Source organism: Lynx rufus, unplaced genomic scaffold, assembly GCF_022079265.1.
Source record: "Lynx rufus isolate CCGP_SWC_20201006 ecotype Redwood Valley unplaced genomic scaffold, mLynRuf1.p SCAF_2, whole genome shotgun sequence".
Taxonomy (NCBI): Eukaryota; Metazoa; Chordata; class Mammalia; order Carnivora; family Felidae; genus Lynx; species Lynx rufus.
This window is the reverse complement of record NW_025814834.1, coordinates 102,619,919-102,633,907: the sequence shown is the minus strand read 5'-3', so window position 1 is coordinate 102,633,907 and position 13,989 is coordinate 102,619,919. Positions and strand designations below refer to the sequence as shown.

Genomic DNA, 13,989 nt, shown 5'->3' with positions numbered 1-13,989 from the left:
CAAGCAACTCATAGGAAAGTAAGATAAGAAAAACTGGTAATGGGAAACAGAGGAACAAAGAGAAAATGCATAATAACAAGGCAGATTTAAGCCCTAACACATCAATAATTACTTTAATGTAAATGGTTTAAAGATGTCAGTTAGGAGGCACCTGGGTGGCTTAGTCAGTTGGGCGTCTGACTCTTGATTTTGGCTCAGGTCTTGGTCTCACCGTTGTGGGATCGAGCCCCATGTCAGGCTCAGCATGGAGCATGGAGCCTGCTTGTGATTCTTTCTCTCTCTCCCTCTGCCCCTGTCCTGATTGTGTGCACGCTCTCTCTCTCTCTCTCTCTCTCTCAAAATAAATAAATAAACTTTAAAAAACAAACAAACCAATGAGAAGGCAGATAATGACAAAGTGGATTAAAAAGCATGACTCAACCATATGCTATCTCCAAGAAAGTAAACAACAGAGCTCCCATTTGTATGAAGCAAAAATTGATATAACTGAAGGAGAAATCAATATATCCACGATAATACTGGGGATATTAGCATCCCACTCTCAGAAACTGATCAAAAATCAGCAAAGCTATAGAAGAAATGAACAACAGCATAAACCAATAGAATCTAAAGAACAGTTATAGAATATCCCATGCAACAATAGCAGGATACACATTCTTTCCATGCACACATGAGATATTCACCAAGATAGGCTATCTCATGGGTCCTAAAACAAACCCCAACAAAATGGAAAAGAAATGAAGTTGCACAGAGTATGGTTCCTGACAATCGAATCAAAACAGAAATCAATAACAGACAGACAAGGAAAAACCTCTAAACACTTGGAAATTTTTTAAAAAATTAAATAATGTATGAGCTATAAAGTCATAAATATTTTTTTTCTGAGAGAGAGAGAAGGAGAGCAGAGGAAGGACAGAGAGAGGGGGAGACATAGAACCCCATGCAGGCACCATGCTGTCAGTGCAGAGCCTGACATGGGGCTTGAACCGATGATCTGTGAAATCATGCCATGAACCAAAATCAGGAGTTGGATGCTTAACTGACTGAGCCCCCAGGTACCCCTTAAATAAAAATTTTTAAAAATACAACTGACTGAAAGTGAGAATAAACATATCAAATTATTGGATTCAGCTAAAGTAGCACTGAGAAGGAAATTCATAGCAGCACTAAAGGCTGACATTACAAATAAGGAATGGTCTCAATCCAATAAGCTAAGGTCCTAGCTCAAGAAATTGGAAGAGAGCAGCAAAATAAACCCTAAGCAACCAGAAACAAACAAACAAAATAACAGAGATCAGAGCAGAAATCAATGAGATTTAAAATAGGAAAACGAAAGAGAGCATCAAAAGAACAAAACACTGGTTCCATGAATCAAATCAATAAAATCGATAAAGCTCTGGCAAGACTCACAAAGTTAAAAGAGGAAAAGACACAAATCATCAATATAAGGACTCAAATAGGAGTTATCACCACAGTTCCTGCAGCCCGGAACAAGAAAATAAGAAAATCCTGTCACTGACTTTATGCTCACAACTTGGAAGAAATGAATCAATTTCTCAAAAACTACAAACTACCAAAACTCAGCCAATAGGAAACACATAATATGAATGTCTGTATATATTAAATAAACTTAATTCGTACTGAAAAAGCTCCTGAAAAAGAAATGTCAAGGCCCAGATAATTTTATTGGAACATCCTATCAAACCTTTAAGAGAATTAACACTAGCTTTACATACTCTTACGAGATAATGGAAGAGTAGAGAACAGTTCCTAACTCATTTTAGGAGGTCAGGATTATCTTGAAAGTGCAAACCAAAGATAACATAAAAAAAGGGAACTGAAGATCAGTACCTTTCATGAAATGTGACATAAGAATCCTTCACAAAATATTAGTAAACCATGTTAAACAATGTATGAAAAGAATTTATATACCATGACTAAATGGGATTTCTAGGTATATAACTCTGATTCGATATCCAGAAATCAATCAGTATGATCCACCATATCAATGAGCTAAAGAAGAAAAATCAGATAACCATATAATGGACACAGAAAAAGCACTTAACAAAATCAAATTCATACTGAAACTCTCATAATTATAATTCATAATTCTAACTCTCTTTATAAATAATAAATTCATAAGTAAAAACTCTCAACAAACTAGCAATAAAATAGAATTTCCTTAACTTAAAAAAAAAAGGAGCATCTAATGAATGGGGTGCCTGGGTGGCTCAGTCAGTTAAGCGTTCAACTCTTGATTAGGGCTCAGGTCATCGTCTCACAGTTTGTGAGTTCAAGCCCCGCTTTGGGCTCCACTCTGACAGTGCAAAGCCTGCTTGGGATTCTCTCTCTTCCTGTCTCTCTGCCCCTCCTGTGTGCACGCGTGTGCTTCTTTTCTCTCTCTCTCAAAAATAAATAAATAAAACTTGAAAAAAAAAAGGAGCATCTAAAAATATCTAAAGCTAACATGATACATAATAATGAAACAGGATCATTTGCTCTGAAGATTGGGAAGAAGGCACGGATGTCTGTTCTCACTCTCTTATTCAGTCACATGCTGATATACACGTGACAAATAGGTGGAAATCGCAATTAAAACATAATGGCATTTACAGTCACTCCAAAGGAAATGAGCTCTTTAGATATGAAGGTGACAAAGTGTATACAGGAGGTGTAGGCTGAAAATTTGAATACCCTGATTAAAAAACAAAACCAAAAAAACAAAAACAGAGACCTAAATAAATGTGGAGATGCACTGTGTTCACGGATTGTAAGACTAAACATAGTTAAGATGTCAATTCTCCAAAACTGATCTGGAAGTGTAACACAATTCCGATAAAATCCCAGAAAGGTTTTTTTTTGTAGGTATCAGTAAGCTTATGCTAAAATTTACATGGAAAGGTACAAACTGTAGAATAGCTAAAATCACCTTGAAAAAGAACAAAATGTGAGGAATAGCTACTTGATGTTTCGACATCGACAAGTATGGTGTAGTATTGGTTACAGGAGTAGAATTTAGTGATTCATCACTTACATATAACACCCAGTGCCCATCCCCAAAAGTGCCCTCCTTAATACTTATCACTTGTGTAGCCCATCCCCTCACCCACCTCCCCTATAAAACTTTTAGAATTAAACATAAGAGAAAACTTGTGGGCCCTCAGGCCAGGTGAAGAGGGCTTAGACTGTAAATCTGTAAATCTGTAAATCTATAAATCTGTAAATCTGCAAAAGGGGAAATTAGACTGTAAATCTGTAAAAGGGAAAATTGCTAGGTAGGGCCTCCCCCATAGAATTAAATACTTTTGCTTTGTAAAAGACTGTTAAGAGGATGAAAAGACGCGTTACAGATTGGGAGAGAATATTTGCAGACATTAGCAGCCCTTAGGAAAATGCAAATCAAAATTACAATAGGATATCGCGATCAGGCACCCATCGGAATGGCTAAAATAAAAATAGTAAAAATACCAATTGCCAGCAAGGACTCAGAGAAACTGAGTCAGCTGTACGTCACTGGTGGGAACGTAACATGACACAGCCACGCTGGAAGAATGGATCAGCCGCTTCTTAAAAAACCAAACCCACACTTAGAATGCAGCCGCTGCACTTGGAGGCGTTTATCCCGGAGAAATGAAAACTTAGGCTTACACAAAAACTTTTTCGTAAATGATCATAGTAGCTGTATTCGTAGTAGCTCCACGCTGGCAACAGTGTGTTATGTCTTTCAAGGGGTGCGTGGTGAGACACGCTGCGGTACATTCATATCATGGAGTAATACTCACGAAAAACACCCCTTAATAAAAAGAGCTGTTGATACATACACCAACTTGGATGGATCTCGAGGGAATCATGCTAGGTGGAAAAAAAGCCAATCTTAAAAAAGTTACATACTGTGTGATTCCGTTTATACACCATTCTTTAAACGGCAAAACTGTGGGGCGCCTGGGTGGCGCAGTCGGTTAAGCGTCCGACTTCAGCCAGGTCACGATCTCGCGGTCCGTGAGTTCGAGCCCCGCGTCGGGCTCTGGGCTGACGGCTCAGAGCCTGGAGCCTGTTTCCGATTCTGTGTCTCCCTCTCTCTCTGCCCCTCCCCCGTTCATGCTCTGTCTCTCTCTGTCCCAAAAAAATAAATAAACGTTAAACGGCAAAACTGTAGAATTGGGGAACTGATTGATGATTGCCAGGGGACGCGGATCGCCGGTGGGGGGCGGTGAGGGGTATGTATGTGTGGCTATACAGATAACATGACACAGAGTCTTGTGATGCAACAGTTCGGTATTCTGATGCTGGTGATCGTTACACAAATATGCACATAGGATAAACTCGTAGAGAACTATTCACACACACACACACACACACACACACACACACACGAATGCCTGAGCTCTGTAAGTTGTACCAATATCCATTTCCCGGTTGTGATATTGTAGCTACGCAAGATGTTCTCACGGGGAGAAACTGGGTGGGGGGTCACAGAGACTTCCCTACACATGTTTTTGCAACTTTTTGTGAGTCTGTAATGGTTTCATAATAAAAAGCTAGGAAAAAAAGAACTCAAGGGTGGAGCTGGATGTCTAAAAGATGCTGAGAAATAGTGACGTGACAAAAACCAAAGTCAGAACAAGGACCCGGAGTGACAGCAATCTCATCAGCAGGGCTGACCCCGAATAGAGCCCAGTGTTCAGGTCTATTTGGAGAATATTTAAAATCATCTTTAGAGCAGGAAGAAGAGACAGCTAAACCCACCGCTGGGGAGGGGCGGTGCTTCCTGTTAAGCAGAACAAACAACTTTTCCACCCGTGTGTTGGGGGTTTTCTCTGTCAAGAAGTATGTTCTGAAATTGGTGGGAAGGCGTACGAGAAGCAAGACGTGAGGCCCAAAATAGTGGAGGGCTCCGGGTGAGAGGTCCAGACAGATTCCATCCCACGGACCGCGAGAGCTTCCTGATGTGCTAACAGAGCTCCTTCTTGAGAAACCAAGACACGCTGGGGGAAAGACAGGAAGCTCAATAAAGAAAAATGTCCGTAATTTTCCAAAAGGTGCACAGGGGCGCATCCCAGAAGGATACTGACACAGGCGACAAGGGGAGAGTTTCTTATTCAAGGCCAGACGCTCTGCCGTTGGGGAGGGGGAGGCTCGTACTGGTCCCCGAGGAAACACCGGGGGTTTTGGTGGGCCTTCTGCGCAGCAAGACGAGCGGTAGGTTGAGTCTCTTCAGAAAACGAAAGCCATCTTCAGGAGACATAAGGAAAGGGAGGGAGTGAGGGAGGAAGAAAGAAAGGAAGATGCTTGGAGCCATTTAGTGCTGAAGCAAGGAGTTTTATTCATTTCAGTAAGCCCTGAGGGGGTCACTATGTTACAGAGCCTCACAGTGATTACTGTTCATAACGGCATTCATCTGGAAAGTTCCATATGGCCCGCGATCTTTGTATGAGAAGACAGGAAGTTGTCAATGCATTTAGAAAAATGTTCCTTCCAACGAAGCTGGAGGGTTTTGGTTGTTCGTTCGGTTTTTGGTCAGAATTTTAGTTAGCGGCCTCCATAAACCAAGTCAGAAAGCTGGAATCCCTCCTTGAAGCTGGCCTCCCCCCTCACTTGCGTTGCCCCGCCATTAGAGTCCTACTGATGTGACTTCTAATATCTTTCCAGAGCATTCTCTCTTTCCCTTCCTCATAACCATTGCCTCTTATTGTCTCTTATTGCCATGCTTCTCTCTGTCCTCAGAGTTACTCTTTGTAGCTCGTCCTGTGTTTACATCAAGTAATCTCAAATGCAAACCAATGCCTCTTTGCCCAATGCCAAACGTTCAACGCTCCCCATTGCCTTCAGGACAAAGTCTAAATTAATTGGTCCTAGTCTCAGTCCCCTCTGAACTTCCCCACTCAGTGTTGACCCCACCTCATGGAACCATTTGTATTTCTCTAAATATCCCCTATGAATAGATCATAAACTTGTGGTCCTCTATTCCTGCTCCAGCCAGCATCTTCTGTCACTAATTCCCTTTATTCTTTAAACTTTAGAAGAGTTCCCACCTCTGACCTTCACATGAGACCAGGTTGGATCTGTCCATAGATCTGTCCTGTGCTGGTGACAAATTGTTCAGAAATAGTTTACAGGTGGCCTCATCCTGCCATCCTCCTGCCACCACCAACGTGACTGAGGACTCCCCATTTACTCTTGCTTGTTCCCTCGGTGCCGAGAACAGTGCCCAGCAGGTGCTGAATATGTTTGATCAGCTGACTTAGCTTGCACATTTTCAGTACCTTAAAAGGCACATATCGGCAATGCTGCATTCCCCCAAGTTCTGAATAGCCAACAATTATTAAAGGAATTTGCGTGCATGCATTCTCTGTTACCACACTGTAAATTCCTAAAGTCAGAACACCCAACCCCTCATCTTTGTACCCCCTTAAATCCCAGCCGGTGACCGCACGAACAAATGCTGGATGGGAGAGACAAATCAGGCCAGGGGACAGAACTTCGCTTGCTCTGAACATACAACTTCCAGAAAAGACTGGGAGCGGGAATGACTCATTAGTTCAGAAGGCAATTCCGAAAGGATATTCTGGAATGGAAAACCAGAGATCCCCTGTGGAAAACACTCCCTGGTGACTTTAAAGTCTAGAAGATTTAAAAAATGCACCACCTGTATAACAATGAGGGGGAAAATAAAGACGACAGAGTTGCCTGAATTTTTAAAACCTGAAGCGAATCTAAGACAAATAATTATGAAGCTACAAACATAGCCTAGCCCACACGAAATGGAGAAAGCACTCCCTGATCAACACATCAGTTATTATGGAAGTCACCTTAAAGAATTTTAAAGGAATTACATTAAATAACTACGTGGCACTGGCTTTAGTTTTGTGGAAACTTTTCATCCCTCTTGTTTTGTTTTGCCATTTCATCGCACAATCTGTGTGTCCAAATAAGACGCTAATAAAAAGGAGGAGCATATGGTAACTGCATTAATCTGGGGAAATTATTTGAATACAATTTATTGCGAAGCTAAAAAAAGCAACCCCAACTATATGCTAACGATACAGCATCTATTACTAGCATTCTACAAATTCCAGATTGAAGCATTCCAGAAATGGATTAGTGAGAGTCGATGGTACAAACCTAGGCTTCCTATCACCTTGTCCATTCTCATGTTGCCAACAGAAAAAGTACATCACCAGGCAATGTCATTACTGGGAAGGAGTACTTTACCGTTGATTTCAAAGGTCTCCGTTGCAGGGAACATGGTTTGGTTGATAGTTTCTCTTTCTCCAGTGCTAGCCAAGAACTCGTCCTCCTTGAGAATTTCTTTATTTTCCATTGTGAAGCTTTATAGATGGCCAAAAAGTCCTGGAGCCAGCAGAAACGTTCCCCTCAAGAGGAACCACTTGGGGGAAAGATTGTTCCTATTTAATTATTGCAGCTAATTGTAGGACACACGGCACTTCCCTTTGGCTCTGACTTCTGAATCTGCAAAATGTTTCCTGATGTGATCAGAATGGGACATTTCTCAAAAACAGGCTATTCACACGTGGAGCTCCTGCTCAGTGCAGCTGCTCGTTAAGGGGGGGTGGGGTGTCAAGGTGGCTTTAGGGCATAAGTCACAGGTGCTTGGAACCACCCCTCGCTCCAGGCTCCTGAGAGCAAGGTGGTGGATGACCCCAAGGAGGGTGTTTCCCTCCCTTCCCTCCGCCCACCAGAGCCCCGCCATCATCGCAGACCCAGGACACTGTCCCAGGACCTCTGTAGCTTACACTGAAATCTCCCTCCTTTGGCCTACTTTGGCCTCAGGGTTCATCTTTGCTCCTTAAAGTGTGGACCCGGAACCAGCAGCATCAGCATCACCTGGGAACTTGTTAGAAATGCAGTCTTGGGGCGCCTGGGTGGCGCAGTCGGTTAAGCGTCCGACTTCAGCCAGGTCACGATCTCGCGGTCCGTGAGTTCGAGCCCCGCGTCCGGCTCTGGGCTGATGGCTCAGAGCCTGGAGCCTGTTTCCGATTCTGTGTCTCCCTCTCTCTCTGCCCCTCCCCCGTTCATGCTCTGTCTCTCTCTGTCCCAAAAATAAATAAACGTTGAAAAAAAAATTAAAAAAAAAAAAGAAATGCAGTCTTAGGTCCCGTCCCCATGTGAATCCACATCTACAGTTTCACTAGATTTCCGGGTGAGGTACATACACGCTGGAGAAGCACTTCTCTGTAGCACACATTGTGGGTTTTGATTCTGCTTCCCCTCGTATCTTCCCATGCTCTGTGTGGGTCCACCTGTGTGCTTGCTCTGGCCCCAGTAAGACCTGGACTCCTAGAAGGGAGAAACCCCTTCCCTAGCTCCCTCTTGTCAGGCATTCCCCATCCTTCCTGGATGGATAGCCGGGCGGTGAAGCCACAGACCCTACAAGTTCAAGTGTTCGGGCTCGAATTCCACCTGCTCCGCAGAGGAGCTGTATGACCACGGGGACATCACGCGGGCTCCGAGCGCCTCGCTCTCCTCGATCGTAAACTAAGTAGGATGGTGATATTCGTTTGGCTGTTGGCTAAAAGGATGAGACCGTGAATAACGGCCAGGATGGCACCTGGCAGGCAGTGGGTGCTCAGGGGGCGTGGCTATGATCGCTAGAGACGTGAGCTTCCTGGTTTCCGGGGAGATGAAGGGAACGGCTTTTGCCTCAAAAGGAGCTCACAGTCCGGTATGCGGGGAGAAAGTGGATACAACCGAATTCTAGAAAACTGCTGTGAAAGGAGGCAGTCACTGAAGCCCCTGACAGAATGGCCTGGAGGCAGCGGGGCCACCAGAGAGCTTGCTGATCAGCTCAGGGTTCGAGGGCTGACCGGGGCTTTGCCTGGAGAGCGAGATGGGTGGGGGGTTCCCAGGTCAGAAGGGTGGCGAGTACAGCGCACAGGCAGGGCGGCCTCAGGGCTGAGGCGCCACAAGACTTTGGGGCTGCTTGGAACCCGAGAGGTGAGGAGGAGAGGTGTACAGAGATGAGGCTGGGCCCCGCCGAGTCACTTTCTTTGGCCTGTGGCGTATGACAGAAAGCCAAACAGGAAAGGAACTCGGGAAAGTGAGTTACTGGCAGTGCCCGCAAGGCAGAGGTCCCCAGTGGTGCCCGCGGTTTCAGTAATCAGGAAGTCCCTGGCTGGGGCTGAGGTGCGGGGAGCCGAAGCCAGCACAGGAAAGGTTAAAGGCGAGGAAAGGGAAGCAGCTGTCAGCTCTAGTCAGAAGTCTGGGCCATGGAAGATAGTAGAGGCTGCGGGGGGTTGGGGGGGGGAGTTTCCCCTGCAGGAGGGCAATCCTCCAGGGACAGGAACCTGCTCATTTCGGCTCCCTCTGCCTGGTCAGCTCCTCTCTGGCCAGGCGTAACCCTCATTCCCGGTGGGCTAGTTGCCGAGTGCATCATCCTTGGAGGGAGCATTTAGTGGATCTCAAACGTGGTTCTTTTGGCTCTAGATACGGGGCCAGAAAGACCTGGGCCACAAACCCAACCCTTTCATGAACTTGCCGGGTGACCTTGGGTGACTTTCACTTCTCTGGGCCTCAGCACCAAGTAATAGTGCATCGAACCATTAACGGGTGTCCAGGGCTTCTCAGGGCCCAGCACTGCGCTAAACACATGTGTTACTCAACACTCTACGACGTGCAACTAGCCTCAACTCTTGTGGTTAGAAAGTGAGGCCACCAGAATTGGAATCCAGGGTATTCTCTCTCTCTCTAGCCTGGTCTAGACCGAGTTTGATCCAGAAGCTGTAATCCAGTAGTCCACGCTGGAGGAGTTTTTTGGGAACACACATACCGTTTCTCCCCACCCACCCCCCACCCCCCCAGCCTGAGATTCTGGTTATAACACAAGCCCCATGGCTGGATCTATGTGCAGCCAGGCTGAGGACCTTTGCACGCCCAAAAATAAAACAGTCACACGTAGCACAGAGACGCGTAGGACTCCTTCCTGGAAGCATCCATTAGGGGGACCCATACGAAATTATTGCTATTCAGCCCTTTCTGACACGTAGTAAATGGATACTTCATAGGATTCAAGCTAATCCTCTCGGCCTGCAGGGCGGGGCCTGGAATAAGGTCATTGAGGCACCAGCTTCGGGTGCAAAGAGATTCAGTAATCAAGGTCGTTAACATTTTAACACGATATTTTAAAAGTCACTTAAATGCAAAAAGCCCGTGATGAACAAAATGTCAGCATCTTAAAAAAAAAGACAGGATCCCACGCTGCATTTGCAATGATCCATCGCTTACTCTCCCTGGTCCCAGCACTGCTCTTTACTTAAGTTTCGGCGACCTCATTTGCAAAAGGGGACACCGGTAGTTGCCCTGTTTGCCCACAGGGTGGGCATGAGGGTGCGACAGAACAATAATAGCGTAAGCTTGTTTATCAATGGAAGGGCCCTCAGGAGAGTGGCATCTCCTGTCAAGCCAGCATGTGATGTGAAACTCTTGCACTGTTAATATGACCCTTAAAAATCCCTTATGTCTCCCGTAAAGTACAAAACACACAAGTTGGGAAATACTGTACAGTCTCTTCTTAAGTGTCTTCCACTCAGACACTTTTATCTTTGGGAACAAGGATCGGGCTGTTTTTTTCTCTCGAGCACCAGATGAAATGGTTAACTTGCCTTTGGGACCGTGTTCAAGAAATGCAGGGTTTGGCTTTATTTTTCCAGTGCGTATAATTGGATCAGAGAATTTTTTTTTTTTTTACATTTATTTATTTTTGGGAGACAGAGTGAGACAAAGTGAGAGCAGGGGAGGGGCAGAGAGAGAGGGAGACCCAGGATCGGAAGCAGGCTCCAGGCCCTGAGCTGTCAGCACAGAGCCCGATGCGGGGCTCGAACTCACAGACCGTGAGATCATGACTTGAGCCGAAGTCGGACGCTCAACCGACTGAGCCACCCAGGCGCCCCCCCCCACTTTTTCTTTTACAAGGATTGGAGAATTTAAATGTGTGTTCAGAGTGGCTCTGATGTAGTTACCTCAAGTTCTGTTGTTCTCCAAAGTGACAGCCAAGTGGCTCACAGTGCTTTTATCAGACAGGGGTAATGCGGCTGGAGTCCCAGGCAAGTGGGACCCCATGCCTGGTGGTCTCTGTACAGCTGGGCTTTCTATGAACTAGTGGATCCCCAACTGGTTTAGCTGGTGAGTCAGCCGGCAGATCAAGAACTCCTGAGCAGCCTCGTTCCAGCTGAACCCTGGGGCAACCATGTTAATGCATGATGTAAAAATCGCCAGCACAAACCCAAGTGTTCAAAACAGGCAGACAAAACCCCACAGCAAGCAGGCAAGCCCAGTCTCCAGTGGTGGTCCCAGAGTTTCCGTCGTACCTCCCTGGCTGTTTGACCACTTGTTCTGTCGTCTGCCTGAGCTCATTAGCAGAGACAATGGAAAGGGGGATCCAGGCAATGTATAAAGCATACCAAAGAAAAATGTTAAAAGTTCTTTGACTTTATTTTTCTTTCTAGCTGTGTGGGATGGTGGTGGTCGGGGTCCCCCCCCCCCCCCCCCCCCCGCCTAGCTCATCGCCTGGTGCTTAGTGAAGCTTGGTAACTGCTGATTGCAAATCGGGCTCCTGGGGGGCTCAAATGGGTGAGCATCCGAGTCTTGATTTCGGCTCAGGTCACGATCTCACGGTTTATGAGTCTGAGCCCCGTGTCGGTCTCTGCGCGGCTGGCGTGGAGCCTGCTTGGGATTCTCTGTCTCTCTCTCTTCCCCTATACGCACACTCTCTTTCTCTTTCTCTCTCTCTCAAAAAAAAAAAAAACAAAAACATTAAAAAAACATTTTAAAATAACTGCTGATTAATTAAAAAAAAAAAAAAAACAACAACCCAGCAACACAAACGGCCATCATTGGGTGAATAGGTACATAGATTGTGGTATGCCCATTCAATGGGATATTAATCAGCAGTGGAAAATAATAAGCAAAAGTATGAGCAAAAGAAGCCAGACCTGAAAGAGGACATCTTGTAGGACTGCATTTATATTAGGCTTCATAACAAGCAACATTCATCTGTGGTGTCAAAAAACAGAACCATGATTTCCTGGGTAGGGGCTAGGGGGCAACTGATTGCACAGGAGCACAGAGGAATTTCTGGGGTGATAGCAATATTCTGTATCTTGATTGGCACATTACTTCCAAAACATACTGAACTTCATGCTTGAAAGGTGTATAGAGTTTCCAAAATATACCTCAATAAAGCTAATTGGATATAGTATATAAATTATACCTCCGTAAAGTTAATTAAAATAGCAATTAAAGGCCTCACTGAGCCACCCACACCCTCTCCTCCCTGAGTGGGGAAACTTACCCATGCTTTGGGACTGCCATGTCGGGACTGCAGCCTGTGCTTTCAGAACAAAGAAAAAAATAGTGAAGTAAACAGGTCTATGGTGAGATTTTCCCACTGACCCAATGCTACTCCCCCCACCCACAGCCCACCCAGGGCAAAGGTCTGATTTCAAGAACATGAGTTCTCCTGACCCCAGACCCCGTGGTCTACTTTCCTGACATCTGCAAAGTTTTCACAGAGGCCAAATCTTTTATTCCCTTGCCCCATTAAAATGTGTCCTTTCAGGGGCGCCTGGGTGGCTCAGTCGGTTAAGCGTCCAACTTCGGCTCAGGTCATGATCTCACAGCTCGTGGGTTCGAGCCCCGTGTCGGGCTCTGTGCTGACAGCTCAGAGCCTAGAGCCTGCTTCCGATTCTGTGTCTCCCTCTCTCTCTGCCCCTCCCCTCCTTACACTGTCTCTGTCTCTCTCTCAAAAATAAACAAACATTAAAAAAAAATTTTTTTAATGTGTCCTTCCAGGGGTGCCTGGGTGGCTCAGTCGATTAAGTGTCTGACTCTTGATTTCAGCTCGGGTCATGATCTCACAGTTCATGAGATCAAGACCCGCGTTGGACTCTGTCCTGATGCATAAAGCTTATTTGGGATTCTCTCTCTCCCTCTATCTCTGCCCTCCCTGCCCATGCTCTCTCTCTCTCTCTCTCTCAAAATAAATAAATTAACATTAAAAATAACTTCAATGTGTCCTCCCAAGAGAGGAAACATTTACTTATCCATTCTGAGGTATAAACAGGCAATATTATTCTGTTCCCAGAGCAGGTTTTGGGGGTTGGAGGTGATGCAGCAACAGGAAACAGTGGGACCACCCAGGTCCCTGGAAGTCTCTGAATAAGAAGATGTTAAATATGCACTGAAAGAGAAGAGCCACTGTTAGGAATTTTGGTGTCATAGTTGTGCCAAGGGTCACCTGTGCTAATTCTCATCGATCTGAGACAAATTGTGCCCGAGCAATCCGGGGCTAAGAGCAAATGGGATGGAACAGAGAAGGTAGGAAACACATCAGAACTGCTGTGGAAGCCAGTTGGTAGTCACCCCCCATTCATTCAACTGATGATTATTCAATGCCTACTTGTCCCAAGCTCTATGCTGGTGGGAAAAGAAAAGAGAGCCTTATCTTCCCTGATGAGCTCAGTCTTCACCCTTCCAGGGTCACATGCTCCTGGGGGCATCTCTACCTTGTCACTTTTCATGATTGTAAATCCTTCATAATCCCTCCTGTCTTTGTAGCTCATTCCTCTAAGAGAGTACTTCCAATAATCCTTTGCCTCAAGTACTTCTGCTCTGTTGTTCTGCCATCTTCCATTGTCCCTTACCCCTTTCCTGTCCTCTCTCTCCTACTCAATCAACTTAAATTTATGTTCCTTATAAGCACCCCCTCGCCCACATGCTCAATCCCCAACCCACTCTTGCTTCACTGTACTCACTTGACAAAAACCCCAATGTGGATTGGATCCAACCCTTCGCACAACCGAACGTGACTGGAGAAAAGGATGCTTATGGTCTTTTTTAAAATCTTTTAACACGCACTGAAAATGAACCTTAATCCCATCTGGCCATTGTAGTACGGTTCGTTTGTTTGTTTGTCTGCAGTATACTTTTCAACCTCCTCTCCCATTCAACCCCCATTTCAACCTTATTCAACCT

The 13,989-nt window shown here is 45.4% G+C and overlaps 1 protein-coding gene across 1 annotated transcript in view; it reads right to left on the bottom strand.

The window, feature by feature from the left end:
• Positions 1-7,346, bottom strand: part of MARCO (macrophage receptor with collagenous structure) — a 40,607-nt gene extending 33,261 nt beyond the window's left edge. Inside the window, exon 1 of the mRNA XM_047085000.1 lies at positions 7,213-7,346. Within this exon, the coding sequence (XP_046940956.1) occupies positions 7,213-7,321 (109 nt within the window). The 5' untranslated portion in view covers positions 7,322-7,346. The remainder of the gene's footprint in view (positions 1-7,212) is intronic.
• Positions 7,347-13,989: the final 6,643 nt, after the last annotated feature.